Source organism: Drosophila takahashii, chromosome X (assembly GCF_030179915.1).
Source record: "Drosophila takahashii strain IR98-3 E-12201 chromosome X, DtakHiC1v2, whole genome shotgun sequence".
Classification (NCBI taxonomy): Eukaryota; Metazoa; Arthropoda; class Insecta; order Diptera; family Drosophilidae; genus Drosophila; species Drosophila takahashii.
The window spans coordinates 11,644,894-11,668,922 of NC_091683.1; the positions used below are offsets into that span (position 1 = coordinate 11,644,894).

General features: G+C 42.2%; 2 protein-coding genes across 4 annotated transcripts; both read left to right on the forward strand.

The window, feature by feature from the left end:
• Positions 1-8,937, forward strand: Vinc (vinculin). 2 transcript variants are annotated; one of them, XM_017140210.3, is made up of 6 exons: positions 1-104; positions 1,991-2,153; positions 4,613-6,803; positions 6,867-6,997; positions 7,060-7,458; positions 8,178-8,937. In XM_017140210.3, exons 2-6 carry the CDS (start codon positions 2,097-2,099, stop codon positions 8,283-8,285), a joined length of 2,886 nt encoding a protein of 961 aa, XP_016995699.2. In that variant the 5' UTR covers positions 1-104; positions 1,991-2,096; the 3' UTR covers positions 8,286-8,937. The 2 variants fall into 2 exon arrangements, with proteins under 2 accessions (XP_016995699.2, XP_070074703.1); XM_070218602.1 differs by lacking the exon at positions 1-104 and adding an exon at positions 443-461.
• Positions 8,938-9,456: 519 nt separating this feature from the next.
• Positions 9,457-23,540, forward strand: SmydA-8 (SET and MYND domain containing, arthropod-specific, member 8). Of its 2 annotated transcripts, none has more exons than XM_017140199.3 (2): positions 9,457-10,449; positions 22,905-23,540. In XM_017140199.3, the coding sequence occupies exons 1-2, from the start codon at positions 9,523-9,525 to the stop codon at positions 23,340-23,342; spliced, it is 1,365 nt and encodes a 454-aa protein (XP_016995688.2). In that variant the 5' UTR covers positions 9,457-9,522; the 3' UTR covers positions 23,343-23,540. The 2 variants fall into 2 exon arrangements, with proteins under 2 accessions (XP_016995688.2, XP_070075162.1); XM_070219061.1 differs by lacking the exon at positions 9,457-10,449 and adding an exon at positions 20,370-21,316.
• Positions 23,541-24,029: the final 489 nt, after the last annotated feature.

Here is a 24,029-nt window from a genome sequence, read left to right on the forward strand (position 1 = left end):
CGAGTGTGTGTGTGTGTGCGCGCCCCCCAATCGAAATCTTTTTTTAGTATTGAAAGAACAGTCGGGCAAGAAAGTTGGGGCGCAGCAAAATCGAGCCAGACAAAGTAAATAACTTAATAACGGCATACATATAGACAGTATATTCCATTCCGAATCGGTGAATTATTTGTTGACGAACACTTGTCCGCCGTGTTTTCCTTTAGTTTCAGTTACATAGTTATTTTCCATTTATTTTCCATTTATTTTATGTTTTTGTTGTGGTGCCTGTGTGTGTGTGTCTGTGAACCAATTGTTGCTGCTGCGAGAGTATTGGTGTCGTGATTAATAAATTCCCAGTGACAAAGCCCAAAAAAGCAGTAAATGTGCAACAATAAAGCTTCAAGCTCAAGAAGAGATCACGTTCGGGAGATTTGCTGGTTTTTCTCCGAGTGGAGATTTCGATTTTAAGTTTGCGTTTCAGTGTGCGTGCATGCGATCATTTATCCCAATGGGCAGCAGCTCCCATTTCCCAATTGGAGCCCCCTGGGAACAGTTCTGTGCGATCGGAAACCCAAACCCAGGAGCACTTGTAGCGCTTCTGATAAGAAACTGCCTCGATCAACCTGTTCCACCTGGACTTGTGTGTGTGTGTGTGTGTTGGTGCAACAATTTGCTAGAATTTGTTAGCCTTAAATGGCAACAAGCCAGAAACAAAAGTCAATAAACCCCAGCCCACATCTCAAAAACTATAAACTATTTCGAACCGGGCGTTGAGAATGGCGAAAATCAATCGAAAGCAAAATTCCATAAGTGGCGGACGTACATCACACATCACAAGTGTTCCCATATATTTAGATATATATATTTAGATATTCCTCTGGCAGTGAGTGTGTGTGTGCATTGCAGGTTCTAAAGATCTAAAGATCCAGAAATACTTCGGGTTTCTAAGTTTCTGGAGGGTGGGTCGAAGGGGGAGGGGGAGGGGTAGACCTGTTTCCATACCCCCAACCCAAAAATGGAACCTCCCACGCACGAAATATCCAGATACCCAGTTCACCTCCGTCGAGGAAGTCGTATTTTCAATGTCTTTGGCGCGGATTTCGCTTTCCCATTTTCCGCATTTTCCATTACCACTTACCACTCACCTCTTACCACTTTCCACCGTTTAGCGCTTACCACCTTTTGCCGTAAATCATGGCCAATTAAGGTCCGCACCCTTGGCCAGTTAGTGCGTCACTATAGCCAGTTCCATTTCCATTTCCAATCCGATACCCAATATCGACATCCCCCAAAAGTCTGGCGAGTGACCTCACGAGATGCGTCATCGTTATTAAAGCGAAAGCCAAAACAAGCAAAACTGAATCAACAGAACAGAGCTGAAAAATAACAACAGAAAACACAAAAAAAAAAATAGCGGAAACTTCGGGCGATAAGTTATTCAGGCGAAAAACCCGAACCCTTGGGAACTCACTGGTATTTCTAAAAAGAGGGGGAAGTGCTTCTGGGAAAAGGTTTGCCCAAACACCAAAGAAAAAGTGCTTGAAATCTGAAGATTGTCTTCTGATATATCTTTCGTAAGATATCCCATAAAACTAGTACTTTACTGCAGTCTATAAACCATATTTCTTATGAGATGTTCTGTAAAATATTGAACAAATCGTTTGGAATATGAATTGATCAATTGATCAATGCTATTTTTACATCAATTTACTGAGCTTCACCATGGCATGCAAGTTAATTGAAGCTTTGTTTTTGCTTGAATGCCTTAAACGGATATTTTGTGCCTGAATAAATCCATGATCAGTTATAATTTGCTGTGAAGTCATATCATTTTATAACGTGCCGTGAGCCAGGGTTGTGAAATATGGTTACTTTCGAATGGAAACTAGAACAGCACTGATTATTACTCTTATCTGAGAACTCAGATGGAATTCGGAGAGATAACCCCCTGAGATGTTTGTGGTTCGTCTTGTGCCCATTTAAATGTATTCCGTTTTCTTTTTTCTTTCAGTTAACTAGAGATCTGGCCCACAAGAAAAAGAAAGAGAGAGAGAGAGAGAGGAAAGTGAGATAAACAAACTGAAAAAGAAGGAAGCGCCAAAGCAAAAGAAATCAAAATGCCCGTCTTCCACACAAAAACCATCGAGAGCATTCTAGATCCTGTCGCCCAGCAGGTAAGATATCATTACGAAATGGGTAGAGCCTTTGGGGTTCGGGATTTTGTCTCAAGTAAATCTTTCGTCCGCATAGCTCTAACTAGTAAGCAAATTGGCGCCCAGGAAGGTAACGTTCCATGGTTATTAAAACGTTGATTAAAAGGATAAATATACACTCTGGAAAAATACTTAAGAAATTGGAATATTTATACAAATTATTAAAACCTTTTAAAATATAAAAAATACACTATATTTGATCTAAAGTTAGAAAGCTAAGATTAAGTTCGATGACTCCTATTTCGATTTTTTTTTTCATTTAAACCTACTGATGTTTCCCCAGTGTATGTTTACGTGGTAGAAGAAACACCCATAGTTGTGAGTTTATACCACCGACTCCACTTTCCCTTTTCCCCACCGAAACGATTACTGATCGATTACTGATCGATCACTGATCGATCACTGATCACTCATCGGCAGCTGTAGCCGTAGCTCCCATTCAAAACTCGCACCTGACATCATCCAACTGCATCTGTGTGGCATGTGTTGGGTGTTATGCTAGGCTATATACGTAGGCCCCTCGGATTCGGATTCGATCGCCCCCTCAATGTATATCCATTCATTTATGTGCGCTTTCCATCACGAGAAGAAACAAACTCGCGGAGAGGCGGTGATCAGCGATCAGTTGTTGTTTTCAGGTTTTCTTGTTTTGCTTTTTTTTGGTGTTACTTAACGGGTCTAAAAATAAATGAGGTAGAAATAATAAGAATAAATGTTGATCAGAGGCCAGCGGCCAACCTGAGCTTCTGAGGACAGGCAGAATTTTAATTTAATAACGTGAACGCAACAAATGAAAATGAAAAATCAGGCGGAGCAAAGAAAACAAATCAGGGATGGGGGGCTCCTTCGTTCGTTGTTTTTTTTCTGGCCGAGTTCCAAAAATAGCAGCATAAAATACGTTTAGTAAAGTCCAACAGCATCGGCGAGAGGAAGCAACCAAAATAAAAACATTTACGACGGACAAGCCATGAAAATGAAATCATGGCAAAGCAAAAGCAAAAGCATAATGCCAAGAGGTGAGGAAAGCAGAAGGTGTGGGAGTAGTAGGTGTAGGTATACCCATAACTACACCTATACCTATTCCTACACCCATACGAAGGCATCCATCCATCGGATGCGGATGCGGATGAGTGAGGACTGGGGTCTGGGGTCTGAAAACTGTGCCAAAAAGCAAGCCCAGTGCATTAGTCATCCGCCATGGGGAGGATTTTCGGTATAGTGGGTGATGTGGCTGCTGGCGAACAAATGAATTAAAAACGATCATTCAGCACATCAATCAGCCCATGGATATGCGAACTATATAGTATAGTATGGTATAGTCGGGGCTATGTCCATGTCTACATAATTAGAGCTGCCTAATTGCATAATTAATTAATCAAGTGGGCCAATTGCCGCTAATTGGTGGCGTCTAAGCACCGAAGGGAGGCCTTTAGTAATGGCAATCGGTTGTAATGCCCGCTCAGTGGTTAACCAGTGGTTAATCCCCCGGCTTACAGCAGTCAAGTCTCGGGTTCTTAATTCTCAGGTCTTTGTCTTTCGATTTAGTTTCGGTTTAGTGGGGCTCAGGGGAGATTAGCTGCTCACTCCCTATAAATAGAACCTCATGACCATGGCCAAAAGCACCTTGAGCAGGTGCTGATTTTGATTTTGATTTTGGTTTCGATGCTGATGTCAAGTCCAAATGCCATGCACCATGTGGCGTTCCATGGCGCCCACGTTTGGTCTTTGAATCCCAATTCGAGTCTGCGAATGAATGAATCCAACGAGTGGGCTTGCAGTCGAGCGATCACGCAGCATGATCATTAACAGTTTTGCTTCCATAAACAACTCCATTGGAATTGATTGATCAATCAGCGCGCTTGAATGGCTGAATGGTTGAGTGGAGCGGGACAGCGCACTCTTCTTACAAGATCTTTAATTCGGAAGCCTTCAATTGATAAAGCGAATGTGGAGCAATGAAGGAAATGATTGATGGAATTACAGTCGTTGCTTAACAACAAGAAAACAGTAAACTCTAATGATGACAACTCAGTGAATCTTTGTCAATTAGATCTATTATCGAATGGTTTTTATTTATGTATGTTTCTACTTGTGGTAAAAAAAAGAGTTATTAAATATTTATTATTTATCAGTAGACAAGAGATTATTTAAGAACCATTTATCTTGAATCAAAGATCGCTAGGAATTGAATGTTTAGAGTACATAATGTTAGACAAAAGTAAGATAATAATTATATCGGTTCAGGATTAATGCTGAAGTGATTAGAACATTAGAAATCGTAGAAAGCACTTTCAGTTTGTGACTGATAGATCGGAAACCATGATTACTAAGCCCCACCATCCACTTCCCACCTCTCTCTATATTGTATACTATAACTTATTTACTAATACTAATTTCCAACCCCAAAAACAACCCCCCAGGTATCTCGTCTGGTCATCCTGCACGAGGAGGCCGAGGACGGCAACGCGATGCCGGACCTCAGCAGGCCGGTGCAGGTGGTCTCGCTGGCGGTGGCCAACCTGGTGAAGGTGGGCCGCGAGACGATCAACAGCTCCGACGACAAGATCCTGCGCCAGGACATGCCCTCGGCATTGCACCGCGTGGAGGGTGCCTCGCAGCTGCTGGAGGAGGCGTCCGATATGCTCCGCTCCGATCCCTACTCCGGACCGGCGCGCAAGAAGCTAATCGAGGGTAGCCGCGGCATCCTGCAGGGCACCTCCTCGCTGCTGCTCTGCTTCGACGAGAGCGAGGTGCGCAAGATCATCCAGGAGTGCAAGCGGGTGCTCGACTACCTGGCCGTCGCCGAGGTGATCAACACGATGGAGCAGCTGGTGCAGTTCCTCAAGGACCTCTCGCCGTGCCTCAGCAAGGTGCACCGCGAGGTGGGCGGTCGCGAGAAGGAGCTGACCCACCAGGTGCACAGCGAGATCCTCGTCCGCTGCCTGGAGCAGGTCAAGACCCTCGCGCCCATACTCATCTGCAGCATGAAGGTCTACATCCACATCGTGGAGCAGCAGGGCCGCGGAGCCGAGGAGGCGGCCGAGAACAGGAACTATTTGGCCGCCAGGATGAGCGACGAGCTGCAGGAGATCATCCGCGTGCTGCAGCTGACCACCTACGACGAGGACACCAGCGAGCTGGACAACCTCACAGTGCTGAAAAAGCTCTCGAACGCCATCTCCAACAAGATGGAGCTGGCGAACGAGTGGCTCTCGAATCCCTACGCCCTGCGCGGCGGCGTCGGCGAGAAGGCGCTGCGCCAGGTGATCGACAACGCCGCCGAGATCTCGGAGCGCTGCCTGCCCCAGGACTCGTACCCCATCCGCAAGCTGGCCGACGAGGTGACGGCCATGGCGAACACTTTGTGTGAACTCCGGCAGGAGGGCAAGGGTCAGAGTCCCCAGGCGGAGTCACTGGCCCGCGGCATTCGCGATCGCCTGGGCGAACTGCAGTCCCTCGTCCACCAGGCGGTGCTCGGAGTGGACAAGGCCGGCGTCCAGCAGACTGCCCACACCATCCAGGGTCGCCTGGAGCAGGCTGTCAAGTGGCTGCAGCACCCGGAGATCAACGACGGCGGCCTCGGCGAGCGGGCCATCAACCTGATCGTCGAGGAGGGCCGCAAGGTGGCCGAGGGCTGCCCGGGCCACCAGAAGGCCGAGATCCAGCAGCTGTGCGACGAGGTGGAGCGCCTCAAGCGCCAGGCGGCCGGCTCGGGGCCAGCGGCCAAGGTGGCCGCCAAGCAGCTCACCCAGAAGCTCTACGAGCTGAAGGCGGCCATCCAGAATGCGCTGGTCAACCGCATCGTGCAGGACTTCATGGACGTGAGCACGCCGTTGAAGCAATTCACCGAGGCGGTGCTCCAGCCGGAGGGAACGCCCGGCCGCGAGCAGAACTTCAACCAGAAGTCCAACAACCTGCAGGCCTTCAGCGATCGCGCCTCGAAGACCTCGCGAATGGTGGCCGCTGGAGGAGCCTGCGGCAACAAGAAGATCGCCGAGATCCTGCTCTCCTCCGCCGCCCAGGTGGACTCGCTGACCCCGCAGCTCATCAGCGCCGGCCGCATCCGGATGAACTACCCGGGCAGCAAGGCCGCCGACGAGCATCTGCAGAACCTCAAGCAGCAGTACGCCGACACGGTGCTGCGCATGCGCACGCTCTGCGACCAGGCCACCGATCCGGCGGACTTCATCAAGACCTCCGAGGAGCACATGCAGGTGTATGCCAAGCTCTGCGAGGACGCCATCCACGCAAGGCAGCCGCAGAAGATGGTGGACAACACCTCGAACATAGCGCGTCTGATCAATCGGGTGCTTTTGGTGGCCAAGCAGGAGGCGGATAACTCAGAGGATCCGGTGTTCACGGAGCGCCTAAATGCGGCCGCCAATCGGCTGGAGCGATCGCTGCCCGCCATGGTGGGCGATGCCAAGCTGGTGGCCACCAATATAGCGGATCCGGCGGCGGCGGCCGCCTGGAAGAACTCCTTCCAGCGGCTGCTGGGCGATGTACGCGAGGTGAGGGAGGCCATAGCGCCGCCGCAGCCGCCGCCGCTGCCCACCTCCCTGCCGCCGCCCATTCCGGAGCTGAGCGCCCTGCATCTGTCCAACCAGAATGGTGGGTATACTAACTAATTAGGGTATTGGCAGCCCTGTAACCTCTGTGCTTCTTACTTTCCAGCTGAGCGCGCTCCACCGCGCCCACCGCTGCCCAGGGAGGGACTGGCGCCAGTGCGTCCGCCGCCCCCGGAAACGGATGACGAGGACGAGGGCGTCTTCCGCACGATGCCGCATGCCAATCAGCCCATCCTGGTGAGTCCAGAGGTCTAGTCGCCGCTAGAAATCCCTGGTTAATCCCTGTTTTCCTCACTCAGATCGCCGCCCGTGGCCTCCACCAGGAGGTGCGCCAGTGGTCGTCCAAGGACAACGAGATCATCGCCGCCGCCAAGCGCATGGCCATCCTGATGGCCCGACTCAGCGAGCTGGTGCTCTCCGATTCGCGGGGCAGCAAGCGGGAGCTGATCGCCACCGCCAAGAAGATCGCCGAGGCCTCCGAGGACGTGACCCGGCTGGCCAAGGAGCTGGCCCGCCAGTGCACCGATCGCAGGATCCGCACCAATCTGCTGCAGGTCTGCGAGCGCATCCCCACCATCGGCACCCAGCTCAAGATCCTCTCCACGGTCAAGGCCACCATGCTGGGCGCCCAGGGATCCGACGAGGATCGCGAGGCCACCGAGATGCTGGTGGGCAATGCCCAGAACCTCATGCAGAGCGTAAGTTGTCTAGGCTATTGGATAAACTAGTATAAGGAATATAAATGGAAGATATTATATTTTTATTTGTAGAGTATTTAAATATTTTTAAGTCATGTTTCTAGATGCTTGATTGATTTATAAATATTTAAAATCAGTTTATAATCCCCTAAGATTTATAATCCTTGACTAAATCTCTCTTCTTCTGTCTTGACTGTTGGATAAACTAGTACTAGCATTATATTATAAATAGAAGATATTATATTTTTATTTGTAGAGTATTTAAATATTTTTAAGTTATGTTTCTAGATAGTTATTTGCGTTATAAATATTTTCAATTAGTTTATAGTCCCCTTAAATGTATAATCCCTTACTAAATTCCTCTTCTCTTGTCTTGACTATTGGATAAACTAGTATTAGCATTATAAATGGAAGATATTATATTTTTATTTGTAGAGTATTTGAATATTTTTAAGTTATGTTTCTAGATGCTTGTTTGTTTTATAAATATGTTCAATTAGTGTGTAATCTCCTTAGATTTATCATCCCTTACTAAATCCCTCTTCTTAGCATTATGATTATAAATGTAAGACATTATATTTTTATTTGTAGAGTATTTGAATATTTTTAGGGCATGTTTCTAGATGCTTCATTGTTTCATAAATATTTTTAATAAGCTTATGATCCCCTTAGACTTATAATCCTTGACTAAATCCCCCTTCTTCCCTTTCCATCTGCAGGTGAAGGAGACAGTTCGTGCCGCCGAGGGAGCCAGCATCAAGATCCGATCGGATCAGACCAGCAATCGGCTGCAGTGGGTGCGCCGGCAGCCGTGGTACCAGTACTAGATGGTATAGGGGTGCCTTACCATGGGATGCCTTACCATGGGATATTAACAGAGCGAGGGACCCTCGGATCCGCATCCGCCCACCTGCCACGCGCCTTGTGTAACATACAAAGCTAAACACTAATCTTAATGGTTTCTATTTTAAATGTTAATCGCCTAATCTGTTCCATCTAAAATTCAGTTATTTAAGTGCCTGCAACTATTTATTATGTCCCCCCGGAAAAGTACTTGTGCTCATGTCCCCCGCCCGCCCGATTCTGTTCTATATTTTTGTTTTCGATAATTGTAAAATTAATTATTAAGCGTGCAATAAAAAAGAGAAATGAAAAAAAGTAAGGAAATGAAAAGGAAAGCAATATGTACATACAGGCAGTCAGATTTAAGCGAATGCAATGTATATAATAAGTGACCAGAGTTCAAGGAATTTCAAATTTCCAATCGCATCCCCTCCTTTGTATTTGTAGTGTACTAACAGAAGCATTTAAACCATAGAGTCCCGTTTGTTTGAAATGTTTGCAAATGTTCGAAATGTCTAACTCACTAAAACAGCAGGGAAAACAACTGCTGAAAGCCCAAACATGTAACCCAAAAAAGCGATGTGTGTCATGTTCAATACATATATAATTGAAATAAAACTGAATTTCGGGCCTTAATTGCTGGATTGGATTGGTTAAGTTCTTCTACTTGTTTCTACGTTGCGTATACGTAATGCAGAGCGCCCAAAAGCAGGCTATCGTTTTTCCTCTTCAGTAATCCGCTTCGGCACATTGCGTATACGCTAAGTGGGCTCAGAACAAATGGTTGCGTGCTTTTAGGCGCACACCACTAAAGCGCATTACGTATACGTAAGTGGCACTTGTGGCGAACGTTAATTATACGACAGGTGGGCTGTTATAAAATGAAAGATCCATGAAAAATGAAGCTTAAATGAATATACAAATATATTTATTTAAAAATAATTTATGTATAAATATTTACTATGCCCCTTACCACCCCGTGGGCCGTCAGTGGGTTAAGTTCGCTGGCTAATAAAAGGCTTGTGTTTACATATCGACGGCCGCATATCCGCCAGCTGTGCCTGTCCAGCGAGCAGTCGGGAAATCCGAGAGCCGCACTATAATTAGCTGTCCGCTGAAAACTCGCGCGATCAGAGAGTTTCCGCTGCGGCGACGGTCAGTTGCGTTTCGTTAATCGGCGGAATCGAGAGAAAGAGTTGCCCTTTTCCACAGCCGATCGATATGTCCAACGGTGCAGCTGGTGTTCCCGCGAAGAAGGAGGAGGAGGAGCCGCGATCCTCGAAGCAGATGACCATCAGCGCCTCCACGCAGGAGCTGGCCGACCTGATAGACCAGCACCTGGGCGAGCTGCGCCAGAAGGAGCCCTCGTGGCGCGTGGCCGACTCGCCCATTTCCGGCCGCGGCATCTTTGCCACCCGGGACATTGCGCCCGGCGAGGAGCTCTTCCGGGAGCACACGCTGCTGGTGGGTCCGACCGCGCATCGGTCCACCAATCTGCGCACCTGCACCCTCTGCTACCGCCTGATCCCGGGCTCCACGGACCCCGAGGCCCTCTGTCCGGCGGGCTGCGGGCTCCCAGTTTGCTCCGACTGCCGCAGCTCCCAGCGTCACGCCTTGGAGTGCAAGCTCTTCAGAAAGTGGAAGCCGCTGGAGAGCCAGAGGATCGAGCCGCGCGCCCTGCGGATCCTCAGCGTGGTGCGCTGCTTCTTCCTGGACGAAGCGGGCCGCAAGCTGCTCTACGCCATGCAGGCCAACATGGATCGCTACTACATGCAGGAGGTCCAGCGGGCCGCCGACTGCTTCGAGCACTTTCCGCGCGAGCAGGACATGCTGGACTACTTCTACCGCACCATCTGTGCCTTCAACACGAACGCCTTCGAGAGCCGGAGCAGCGTTGGGGGCCACGAGGTGCTGGTGAGGGCCCTCTTCCCGCTGGCGGGTCTCCTCAACCACCAGTGCACCCCGAATGCGGCCCACCACTTCGAGAACGGCGAGACCATCGTGGTCTGCGCCACCGAGCGGATTCCCCAGGGCGCCGAGATCACCATGACCTATGCCAAGCTGCTCTGGTCGACGCTGGCCCGAAAGATATTCCTCGGGATGACCAAGCACTTCATGTGCAGGTGCGTCCGTTGCCAGGATCCCACGGTGAGTTGGCTGATTGTCGATTGGATTGGATTGGATTGGCTTGGATTTGCATGGGCAACTGCATCCCAAATGGGCAATGGGCGAATGGGAGCGCGAGTGTCGCAATCGTTGAGAAGTGCCACCAAAATAGCTTCATCGGTTGGGCCCCAAAGAATGTCAGCCCAGGGGCGTACGCATGGGGGGTATTTTTGGCGCAGTAAGTGGAGATATATGCCAACTATTGAAGATAAAGAGTGTGGAATATCTGGAAATACTTGGGTTAACATAAGTGCTGCAATAAATTTAAGTATTTCCTGCTGAAAATCAACCCCCCTATATAAGACGCCCCTGGATTTAGGCCGCGGCACTGCAAGCACTTAATTAATGCGACGAAGTGAATGATTCTGGCTAGGCAGCTGGCCAAATGCCTCGAGAAACCGAGATGATTAGATGATCCCCAAAATGGGCCACATAGAAGAACGGCCTCCAGTGAGTACTCCTATTATTCCCTAGAAAAGCTCACAGAAGAGTAATCAGGAACCGCATGACACCACACATGTAAATATTCATTTCGTTTCTGAATGACATCTCGTTGGAATGGAACTACTTATTAGATCTGCCCGTAATTTTACCATACCCGTTATCTTTTATTGTCTGTCTGATGCGTTTACGTTTCGGGCAATCTGCCAATATTCTCGAAATGGAGGCGCCACAACTAGTTCAAGTACTCACACCCAACACCACATTCCATTACTCATTTATTCGAATTTCGAATTCGGTCGCTGTCAAAGATCGCATATCACGTCAAAACAGCCTCCTCCCTCCACAGCCTCCCTCGTTTCGATACCCCTTTGACCCAGTCGCACGTCAATCCACCGGCAAGTTGCTTTTCCTCCTTATTTTTCCTCGCTTTGTGTGCCTTTAAATATACGATTTGTGCGCAAATTCTTTAAGATTTAAAGCGGAAAACCTAGAAACCAGCCAGACAATGAGAAATCATTTCAAATTTGTCGAGTATTTCGGTTAGGCTACTCTTTTTTCGGGGAATTAATTTATCATCAATTTATCATACGGCGCAAACGTAGCTTAAGGCTACATCAGATATAGCAAAAATTTTATTTTTCCAAAATCACACGGAAAGTGTTATAGATTTATTGCAAATTTATAAAAAATTAAATTTATAAAAAAATTAAAAATTGACGAAAATTATATTTTTCCAAAATCACACGAAAGTGTTATGGATTTATTGCAAATTTTGTTATCTTTTCAAAACAGTATGCATTTTTGGTGTAGGACCATTTTTGGCCAAGTTACACCAAAAAAACCGAAAGAAAAAATTCCAATTTTTGTCAAAAACTGAAATCTCGAATTTTGCAAAAAAAAAACAAGGCAGTTTTTTCGCTAAAACAAAAAAACTACTGATTCAAAGTATGGATTGGCATACCTTTTTGAACTCCTTATTAAATTTCCTTTCGATTGGCATTTAAACCTAGACATTTTATTCGTTTTTAATTTTTCGAAAAAAATCATGGGGTACCCCCTTATAAAAAAATTAAAAATTGACGAAAATTTTATTTTTCCAAAATCACACGGAAAGTGTTATGGATTTATTGCAAATTTTGTTATCTTTTCAAAACAGTATGCATTTTTGGTGTAGGACCATTTTTGGCCAAGTTACACCAAAAAAACCGAAAGAAAAAATTCCAATTTTTGTCAAAAACTGAAATCTCGAATTTTGCAAAAAAAAACAAGGCAGTTTTTTCGCTAAAACAAAAAAACTACTGATTCAAAGTATGGATTGGCATACCTTTTTGAACTCCTTATTAAATTTCCTTTCGATTGGCATTTAAACCTAGACATTTTATTCGTTTTTAATTTTTCGAAAAAAATCATGGGGTACCCCCTTATAAAAAAATTAAAAATTGACGAAAATTTTATTTTTCCAAAATCACACGGAAAGTGTTATGGATTTATTGCAAATTTTGTTATCTTTTCAAAACAGTATGCATTTTTGGTGTAGGACCATTTTTGGCCAAGTGACACCAAAAAAACCGAAAGAAAAAATTTTAATTTTTGTCAAAAACTGAAATCTCGAATTTTGCAAACAAAAAACAAGGCAGTTTTTTCGCTAAAACAAAAAAACTACTGATTTAAAGTATGGATTGTCATACCTTTTTGAACTCCTTATTAAATTTCCTTTCGATTGGCATTTAAACCTAGACATTTTATTCGTTTTTAATTTTTCGAAAAAAATTATGGGGTACCCCCTTATAAAAAAATTAAAAATTGACGAAAATTTTATTTTTCCAAAATCACACGGAAAGTGTTATGGATTTATTGCAAATTTTGTTATCTTTTCAAAACAGTATGCATTTTTGGTGTAGGACCATTTTTGGCCAAGTTACACCAAAAAATCCGAAAGAAAAAATTCCAATTTTTGTCAAAAACTGAAATCTCGAATTTTGCAAAAAAAAACAAGGAAGTTTTTTCGCTAAAACAAAAAAACTACTGATTCAAAGTATGGATTGGCATACCTTTTTGAACTCCTTATTAAATTTCCTTTCGATTGGCATTTAAACCTAGACATTTTATTCGTTTTTAATTTTTCGAAAAAAATCATGGGGTACCCCCTTATAAAAAAATTAAAAATTGACGAAAATTTTATTTTTCCAAAATCACACGGAAAGTGTTATGGATTTATTGCAAATTTTGTTATCTTTTCAAAACAGTATGCATTTTTGGTGTAGGACCATTTTTGGCCAAGTGACACCAAAAAAACCGAAAGAAAAAATTCCAATTTTTGTCAAAAACTGAAATCTGGAATTTGCAAACAAAAAACAAGGCAGTTTTTTCGCTAAAACAAAAAAACTACTGATTTAAAGTATGGATTGTCATACCTTTTTGAACTCCTTATTAAATTTCCTTTCGATTGGCATTTAAACCTAGACATTTTATTCGTTTTTAATTTTTCGAAAAAAATCATGGGGTACCCCCTTATAAAAAAATTAAAAATTGACGAAAATTTTATTTTTCCAAAATCACACGGAAAGTGTTATGGATTTATTGCAAATTTTGTTATCTTTTCAAAACAGTATGCATTTTTGGTGTAGGACCATTTTTGGCCAAGTGACACCAAAAAAACCGAAAGAAAAAATTCCAATTTTTGTCAAAAACTGAAATCTGGAATTTGCAAACAAAAAACAAGGCAGTTTTTTCGCTAAAACAAAAAAACTACTGATTCAAAGTATGGATTGTCATACCTTTTTGAACTCCTTATTAAATTTCCTTTCGATTGGCATTTAAACCTAGACATTTTATTCGTTTTTAATTTTTCGAAAAAAATCATGGGGTACCCCCTTATAAAAAAATTAAAAATTGACGAACATTTTATTTTTCCAAAATCACACGGAAAGTGTTATGGATTTATTGCAAATTTTGTTATCTTTTCAAAACAGTATGCATTTTTGGTGTAGGACCATTTTTGGCCAAGTTACACCAAAAAAACCGAAAGAAAAAATTCCAATTTTTGTCAAAAACTGAAATCTCGAATTTTGCAAAAAAAAACAAGGCAGTTTTTTCGCTAAAACAAAAAAACTACTGATTCAAAGTATGGATTGGCATACCTTTTTGAACTCCTTATTAAATTTCCTTTCGATTGGCATTTAAACCTAGACATTTTATTCGTTTTTAATTTTTCGAAAAAAATCATGGGGTACCCCCTTATAAAAAAATTAAAAATTGACGAAAATTTTATTTTTCCAAAATCACACGGAAAGTGTTATGGATTTATTGCAAATTTTGTTATCTTTTCAAAACAGTATGCATTTTTGGTGTAGGACCATTTTTGGCCAAGTGACACCAAAAAAACCGAAAGAAAAAATTTTAATTTTTGTCAAAAACTGAAATCTCGAATTTTGCAAACAAAAAACAAGGCAGTTTTTTCGCTAAAACAAAAAAACTACTGATTTAAAGTATGGATTGTCATACCTTTTTGAACTCCTTATTAAATTTCCTTTCGATTGGCATTTAAACCTAGACATTTTATTCGTTTTTAATTTTTCGAAAAAAATCATGGGGTACCCCCTTATAAAAAAATTAAAAATTGACGAAAATTTTATTTTTCCAAAATCACACGGAAAGTGTTATGGATTTATTGCAAATTTTGTTATCTTTTCAAAACAGTATGCATTTTTGGTGTAGGACCATTTTTGGCCAAGTTACACCAAAAAATCCGAAAGAAAAAATTCCAATTTTTGTCAAAAACTGAAATCTCGAATTTTGCAAAAAAAAACAAGGAAGTTTTTTCGCTAAAACAAAAAAACTACTGATTCAAAGTATGGATTGGCATACCTTTTTGAACTCCTTATTAAATTTCCTTTCGATTGGCATTTAAACCTAGACATTTTATTCGTTTTTAATTTTTCGAAAAAAATCATGGGGTACCCCCTTATAAAAAAATTAAAAATTGACGAAAATTTTATTTTTCCAAAATCACACGGAAAGTGTTATGGATTTATTGCAAATTTTGTTATCTTTTCAAAACAGTATGCATTTTTGGTGTAGGACCATTTTTGGCCAAGTGACACCAAAAAAACCGAAAGAAAAAATTCCAATTTTTGTCAAAAACTGAAATCTGGAATTTGCAAACAAAAAACAAGGCAGTTTTTTCGCTAAAACAAAAAAACTACTGATTTAAAGTATGGATTGTCATACCTTTTTGAACTCCTTATTAAATTTCCTTTCGATTGGCATTTAAACCTAGACATTTTATTCGTTTTTAGTTTTTCGAAAAAAATCATGGGGTACCCCCTTATAAAAAAATTAAAAATTGACGAAAATTTTATTTTTCCAAAATCACACGGAAAGTGTTATGGATTTATTGCAAATTTTGTTATCTTTTCAAAACAGTATGCATTTTTGGTGTAGGACCATTTTTGGCCAAGTGACACCAAAAAAACCGAAAGAAAAAATTCCAATTTTTGTCAAAAACTGAAATCTGGAATTTGCAAACAAAAAACAAGGCAGTTTTTTCGCTAAAACAAAAAAACTACTGATTTAAAGTATGGATTGTCATACCTTTTTGAACTCCTTATTAAATTTCCTTTCGATTGGCATTTAAACCTAGACATTTTATTCGTTTTTAATTTTTCGAAAAAAATCATGGGGTACCCCCTTATAAAAAAATTAAAAATTGACGAAAATTTTATTTTTCCAAAATCACACGGAAAGTGTTATGGATTTATTGCAAATTTTGTTATCTTTTCAAAACAGTATGCATTTTTGGTGTAGGACCATTTTTGGCCAAGTTACACCAAAAAAACCGAAAGAAAAAAATTCCAATTTTTGTCAAAAACTGAAATCTCGAATTTTGCAAAAAAAAACAAGGTAGTTTTTTCGCTAAAACAAAAAAACTACTGATTCAAAGTATGGATTGTCATACCTTTTTGAACGCGTTATTAAATTTCCTTTCGATTGGCATTTAAACCTAGACATTTTATTCGTTTTTAATTTTTCCCAAAAAATCATGGGGTACCCCCTTATAAAAAAATTAAAAATTGACGAAAATTTTATTTTTCCAAAATCACACGGAAAGTGTTATGGATTTATTGCAAATTTTGTTATCTTTTCAAAACAGTATGCATTTTTGGTGTAGGACCATTTTTGGCCAAGTTACACCAAAAAAACCGAAAGAAAAAAATTCCAATTTTTGTCAAAAACTGAAATCTCGAATTTTGCAAAAAAAAACAAGGTAGTTTTTTCGCTAAAACAAAAAAACTACTGATTCAAAGTATGGATTGTCATACCTTTTTGAACGCGTTATTAAATTTCCTTTCGATTGGCATTTAAACCTAGACATTTTATTCGTTTTTAATTTTTCGAAAAAAATCATGGGGTACCCCCTTATAAAAAAATTAAAAATTGACGAAAATTTTATTTTTCCAAAATCACACGGAAAGTGTTATGGATTTATTGCAAATTTTGTTATCTTTTCAAAACAGTATGCATTTTTGGTGTAGGACCATTTTTGGCCAAGTTACACCAAAAAAACCGAAAGAAAAAAATTCCAATTTTTGTCAAAAACTGAAATCTCGAATTTTGCAAAAAAAAACAAGGTAGTTTTTTCGCTAAAACAAAAAAACTACTGATTCAAAGTATGGATTGTCATACCTTTTTGAACGCGTTATTAAATTTCCTTTCGATTGGCATTTAAACCTAGACATTTTATTCGTTTTTAATTTTTCGAAAAAAATCATGGGGTACCCCCTTATAAAAAAATTAAAAATTGACGAAAATTTTATTTTTCCAAAATCACACGGAAAGTGTTATGGATTTATTGCAAATTTTGTTATCTTTTCAAAACAGTATGCATTTTTGGTGTAGGACCATTTTTGGCCAAGTGACACCAAAAAAACCGAAAGAAAAAATTCCAATTTTTGTCAAAAACTGAAATCTCGAATTTTGCAAACAAAAAACAAGGCAGTTTTTTCGCTAAAACAAAAAAACTACTGATTTAAAGTATGGATTGTCATACCTTTTTGAACTCCTTATTAAATTTCCTTTCGATTGGCATTTAAACCTAGACATTTTATTCGTTTTTAATTTTTCGAAAAAAAATCATGGGGTACCCCCTTATAAAAAAATTAAAAATTGACGAAAATTTTATTTTTCCAAAATCACACGGAAAGTGTTATGGATTTATTGCAAATTTTGTTATCTTTTCAAAACAGTATGCATTTTTGGTGTAGGACCATTTTTGGCCAAGTTACACCAAAAAAACCGAAAGAAAAAATTCCAATTTTTGTCAAAAACTGAAATCTCGAATTTTGCAAAAAAAAACAAGGCAGTTTTTTCGCTAAAACAAAAAAACTACTGATTTAAAGTATGGATTGTCATACCTTTTTGAACTCCTTATTAAATTTCCTTTCGATTGGCATTTAAACCTAGACATTTTATTCGTTTTTAATTTTTCGAAAAAAATCATGGGGTACCCCCTTATAAAAAAATTAAAAATTGACGAAAATTTTATTTTTCCAAAATCACACGGAAAGTGTTATGGATTTATTGCAAATTTTGTTATCTTTTCAAAACAGTATGCATTTTTGGTGTAGGACCATTTTTGGCCAAGTGACACCAAAAAAACCGAAAGAAAAAATTCCAATTTTTGTCAAAAACTGAAATCTGGAATTTGCAAACAAAAAACAAGGCAGTTTTTTCGCTAAAACAAAAAAACTACTGATTTAAAGTATGGATTGTCATACCTTTTTGAACTCCTTATTAAATTTCCTTTCGATTGGCATTTAAACCTAGACATTTTATTCGTTTTTAATTTTTCGAAAAAAATCATGGGGTACCCCCTTATAAAAAAATTAAAAATTGACGAAAATTTTATTTTTCCAAAATCACACGGAAAGTGTTATGGATTTATTGCAAATTTTGTTATCTTTTCAAAACAGTATGCATTTTTGGTGTAGGACCATTTTTGGCCAAGTTACACCAAAAAAACCGAAAGAAAAAAATTCCAATTTTTGTCAAAAACTGAAATCTCGAATTTTGCAAAAAAAAACAAGGTAGTTTTTTCGCTAAAACAAAAAAACTACTGATTCAAAGTATGGATTGTCATACCTTTTTGAACGCGTTATTAAATTTCCTTTCGATTGGCATTTAAACCTAGACATTTTATTCGTTTTTAATTTTTCCCAAAAAATCATGGGGTACCCCCTTATAAAAAAAATAAAAATTGACGAAAATTTTATTTTTCGAAAATCACACGGAAAGCGTTTGAAGTCCCATTAAGAAAAATTGCTACAATAAATTGACGTTAAAAATTGAATGTGTCATCTGAGCCTAAGTCTTTTTCGTGTAGGAAACAAACAGAATTTTTGGCAGAAATAAAGAAAAGTTTTGGCCAAAGCAATAGAAATAATGATTTTATTCTGTCAGTTTGTTTTCCACTCCTTTTGATATTTGGCATTCAAGTGTGGAACGAACACTTGCCTTCCGTTCGATTGGACCAATAAAACGGGCGTAAAAAGTGAAAATAGACTTGGAATGTAGGCAAACGGTGTACCATAAAAGTTTACAGCTGATTTACGTATGTGCGCAGAGAAAGGGGCGTGGCAGAAGGAGATATGTGACAATGCGTGACATTCGCGACGGAAGGTGCACAGGTGAGGAGTGGAGCCATTCCCACCTGGCCACGTATCACGGCGCTCACCTCGTTTTCTGCGTTCCATTTTTCCCTGAAACACGCAACTCCTTGGCCGGCGATGTCTTAATTTATGTCCTGGCCACACGCACTGCCATTTGTAGTGGAAGCCATGGGAAGTGGGCTACACTAAATGCCAATTCCGGAATAAAATAATTTTTTGGAGAAATGCAAATATATTTAGGCCCTTAAAGTATTAAAATAATGTGGGTTTAAAAAGGGATTATCAAACTAAGAACATTACGATTTTACAATTTTTTACACAATCTTAAAAGTTCCTGAAATTAAAAATTGTGTATCCCAGTGGTAAACTGTATAATTTTAGGAAACATTTTAAATTGAAATAAATATTTTTGCCCAGTGTAGCAGCGTGGGAGACAAACACGCCTCGTATCAGTGGCGCTGCATCTCCGCAAATAATTTTTCCAGCTGCTCAGATTGCCGTGTAGGGTGGCGCCGGCAGAAATCGTTTGGGGATGGGTTGTGGGGCTGATGGGAGGTGGGTGGTGGGTGGTGCTCCTATGGCTTCGCTTCACTTTATGGCATCCATAACCAACCGCAGATGGAGGAGGAGGAGCTGCCACGCTGAGGTGTTTGGCGAACAAATTGACAGCGGGAAATGTTCTTTGATGGCTGATGGCTGCATCAATGCTCTTTTCTTCGTTGTCCCAACCCCTCGGCCCACTGCCACCCCCCTTAGCCACCCCCTTTGGCGAATCCAATTGAATGCAACAATAGCAACCACAAAACAACAACAGCTCAAGCACAAATTGAATAAGAGTCAAAAGCAAAATCCGCTTTGCGTCGTCCCAGCCAAATGTCTCTATTTCCCAGTGGCGCACCAAGTAGCTCCAAGTTCCCGATTTCGAAATCGTTTCAATATTGCTCAATTGAATTTTTACCAAAAAACCAGAATCTAATTTTCACCAAAATAAATCAGTATTTTGGTCAAATGAATGGAAATAATGGTATACATGTGAAATACTGTGCCTTGTTGAACTCGTAAGTAAATTTTTAATTGATTTCAACCTAGAACTTTTCATTTTTTGCTATTTTTTGCCAAAATTCACAAAAAATAGTAAAATTTCCATAAAAATGATTTTTTTTAATATTTTTAATAGCTATAGAGATCAAAAGAATGGTCCCTTATCTGTTATAAAACAGTGTATAAATCCAAAAACCCTTTTTTTTTATGTATTTAAAAATTTCGCCTTGAAAGAAATGTAATTTTTGTTTTCGTATGTGGGAACTTGGCGGCGAGTGTGTGTTTTCAGTGTGCGTGTGCCTTGGAAAAATCATATTTGACTCTTGTCGCTGTCGCTGTTGTTGTTGTTGTCGTCCCCCTGCCCAGCCCCTTTCTCCCCTTCTGCCTCCCCCCGATTTCCCCCCGTTGGATGCCTCTAATTTGTGTTTTTTTAGTTGTGTCTAATGCTCTTCGAGGGCGTCGGCGTGTCCACGTCATAAGCGTCGCTGCTTTGGTGGCTTGGTTCCACTGTCAGCAGTCGGCAGTCAGTTGTTGCTGTTGTGCTGGGTGTTGCTGTTGTACTGGGTGTTGCTGCTGCTGCTGTTGCTGCTGCTGCTGCTGCTCATGTTGCTGCTGTCGTCGCTGTCGCCATATCGCTGCTATTCCCATTCCCGCATAGACCGCTCGGCTGCGCGGAGACATCTTCACTCGCCGAGTTGCCGCGCGACGCGTTGGTTCGCCGCAGTTCCGTCCGTCAATCGTCCGCCGCCGTCCTAGCCATGTCCGCTCTCACCCAATCCCCCCGAGCGGGGGACACCACCCTGGCCGCCCTGGGGGCCCACATGGCGCCCTGTCGCAACACGACGCCCGAGCAGCTGGCCGAGCTGATAGACGCCCATTTGGGGGATCTGCGCCAGGAGCAGCCCAACTGGACCATATCCTCCTCGAAGGTGGCGGGTCGCGGGGTGTTTGCCACCCGGGACATTGCCGCCGGCGAGCTGATCTTCCAGGAGCGGGCTTTGGTCACGGGACCGACGGCCAGGAAGGGCCAGCTGAGCAGCTGCGTCTGCTGCCACGAGACGCTGCCGCAGACGGGCTTCCTGTGCCGGCATCGCTGCACCCTTCCCGTTTGTGAATCCTGCTCGGATTCGGAGGAGCACCGGGCGGAGTGCGAGCACTTCCGCCGCTGGCAGCCCAAGGACGCGGATGCCGAGGGCGAGCAGGAGCAGGTCAATCCGCTCTCGCTGCGCATCCTCACCGCCGTGCGCGTCTTCCATTTGGGCAAGGAGCAAAGGCATCTGGTGGACGCCATGCAGGCGAATGCGGAGCGGGCCTATCGACGGGAGATCATCAAGGCGGCCCAGTGCTTCAGGAACTTCCCCACCACGGATCGCCAGTTCATGGACCAGCTGTTCCGCATCGTGGGCGTGCTGAACACGAACGCCTTCGAGGCTCCCTGCCGCTCCGGCGGCCACGAGACGCTGCTGCGGGGCCTCTTCCCGCTGACGGCGATCATGAACCACGAGTGCACCCCCAATGCGAGCCACTACTTCGAGAACGGCCGGCTGGCGGTGGTTCGGGCCGCCAGGGACATTCCCAGGGGCGGCGAGATCACCACCACCTACACCAAGATCCTCTGGGGCAACCTCACCCGCAACATCTTCCTCAAGATGACCAAGCACTTTGCCTGCGACTGCTCGCGGTGCCACGACAATACAGTGAGTAGGAATGGAGCTATCTTTGGGGAGCAATCCTTTCTTCATCCTTCTTGGGGGTTAGCCAACACAAAACTCGGAAATTTCCATGATATCCAAGATTTCTTTATTATTCCTCTTGAAATCACATAATCTACTTGGATCTTCTTGACCCTTCCGATCTCCAAAACTAACTTCTTCATTGATATTTATTAATGTCTTTACTTTGACCTCAATTGCCCTGTAATCTAGTAATTTATAACTTTCAGCAAAAGCTTTAATGGGTTCCAAACGTTGGGAATTCTAAATTCTAAATAAACATTTTTAGTAGAAGCTTTCAATGGATATAATTACACATTCTAGTCTAGTTCTTCTGACAATAAAATACTTAACCCAACATTATTAGGATTTATCTTTGGTAATCTTTTTCCCTAAAATTCAAGGTCTTCGAATATGAACCATTTAATATTTACTTAGCCATCTCTCATTGGATAACTTTTTTCTTTTTCCCGTGAAACGCAAGTTCTTTTTTAGTCTCGAGCATGTGTATCCGCCAGATACACAACTCCAAAGTCGAACCAAAACTAAAACCAAAACCAAAAGAACAAACGTGAGAGCAACGCAATCTGTCGGGCTGAAAACAAAAAGCAATTATTGAAATATGAAAGCATTTCACTTGAGTTTCGACCAAAATTTTCTTGGCCAACGTCGATGTCAACGGGGCTCTCTAGAGCGTAGGGTTGTCTACAGATATATACCCATCTATATATGCACGTACGATCCACATATCCGGCCACAGCTATTTATGTGGCCGCTCTTCTGCCGCTCGGGGATAAGTTGAATAATGGCCTCTGGCGTTGGCAGTGGCCGCTGGCCAGGCCACCTGACACAAATGCGTTCCCTAATTAAATTAGTTCTATGATTTGCATCAGCCCGGGGCACAGGGGCGCCGCCTAAAAGGGGGGTAAAAATATGGCACGCACTTTTGGCCCTTAAAATGGTTATTAGGGCTCCCTGATGGATTTTGTAATTCAATTACTTGTGCTTTGGAAAACATATGAGCTATGAGCTAGCAAAGTGAAGTAGACAAAAAATCATGGGCTATAAAACCTTATTTCTTAAATGTTAAAAAAGGATATATTTCCATAGAAATATTGAAACTTTATATTACAATTTTTAATGTTTAAAACAAAGAAACCGGTTTTCTCGTTCAAAAGTTGTAGCTTCTCAAGATTTACTATAGGGTGGCAACCCTACATGCAACGAACCTTAAATAGCACATTTTATGTTTGGCATATATATTTCCTCTATACATTTGTTTACCCCATTTGAAGAACTGGCTGATCCATAGATCAGCTTTATTTAATGCCCATTTATCGGATTTTAACGCACACCCCCCGAAACTTCCATGAGCATGACACACCGAATGCTAATTTTGATTTCAGTTTCGGTTTCGAATTCGATTTCGATTCAAAGTGGAATGAACTGAACGCCGTGAATGGACAGAGGCGGACATTGAACCCGCCAAAGGGAGAGATCTTTGATCCACTTGATCCCCAGAACCCCAGACCCCCACTGATCCACTAATCCTTTAACCCATATCTGCTTGCAGGAGAACGGAACCTACCTGTCGGCGCTCTTCTGCCGGGAACAGGGTTGCCGCAGCCTGGTGATTCCCGTCCAGACTCGCACCCTGCAGCCCGACTGGCGGTGCATCACCTGCGAGAACGTGTTTCCGCACTCGAAGATGGCCAAGTACCAGGACTTCGCCCTGAACACCATCAACAACCGGATCAACTCGTGCAGCGTCCAGGACATGATCCACTTCATCAACGAGATGTGCCCGCGCTTCTGTCCCTCCTCCAACTACGTGCTCATCGAGGCCAAGCTGAACGTCATCTGGCGGATGACGAGGTTCGACCGCGAGGAGTACACCCCCGAGGAGATGGGCCACATGGATCGGTATCGCGAGGAGGTCCTGGCCATCCTCCACAAGCTGGGCGCCGGCGAGTGCACCCTGAAGAAGCTGATCACCGGGGAGATTCAGTGAACTTGTGAATACTTAAGCGTTTTTTTTTTTTATTCGCGTGTGAATGAGCGAGTGTTTGTTGTGAATGAATGGGTTTTGTTTGGGCCACGGGGTTAAACCTCTGGGCCCTTTGTTGCTATTTTATTCGTAGTCACTTAAGGAAGAAAACAAATAAACACCGAACTATGTCTCTTTATGTTGGCCCGTATTTTCATTGAACCCCTTCTAAGGAACGCCTCTGTCGCCCAGACAATAAATATGAAAGGCCAACCAGCCACGAAGATCGCCGGCCTGCGATTGACCAACAAGTTGAAAATTGCCGCGATACAAAAGTTCTAAATAGTGATATTTTCTTTACATTATTTTGGCAGGCATTATATTATCTGGGAATCTCTTGTCGGATGGGAAAGAAACGATAAACCTTTACAAATTAATTAGAATTATTAATTTCTTTCTATTAAATCCCCAGAAAATGATTATTATAGTCTAGAAATCTAGAGATATTTGTAAACGATTAAGCTTTAAAAATTCATTATTCTATTAAACCTCCAAAAATTGATTATTATAATCTAAAAATTCAAAGATATTTGGTATTGTGAACGATAATCCTTTACAAATTGATTACCATTATTAATTACCATCTATTAAATCACCAGAAAATGATTATTATAATCTAAAAATCCAGAGATATTTGGTATTGTAAACGAT

Bases quoted from the DNA above. Each gene is read 5' to 3' on its own strand.
- Vinc (XM_017140210.3), top strand. From the start codon at position 2,097: ATGCCCGTCTTCCACACAAAAACCATCGAGAGCATTCTAGATCCTGTC. The intron at 6,804-6,866 runs GTGGGTATACTA...CTTACTTTCCAG, and splicing joins GCATCTGTCCAACCAGAATG to CTGAGCGCGCTCCACCGCGC. The intron at 7,459-8,177 runs GTAAGTTGTCTA...TTCCATCTGCAG, and splicing joins CCCAGAACCTCATGCAGAGC to GTGAAGGAGACAGTTCGTGC.
- SmydA-8 (XM_070219061.1), top strand. From the start codon at position 20,378: ATGTCCGCTCTCACCCAATCCCCCCGAGCGGGGGACACCACCCTGGCC. The intron at 21,317-22,904 runs GTGAGTAGGAAT...ATCTGCTTGCAG, and splicing joins CGCGGTGCCACGACAATACA to GAGAACGGAACCTACCTGTC.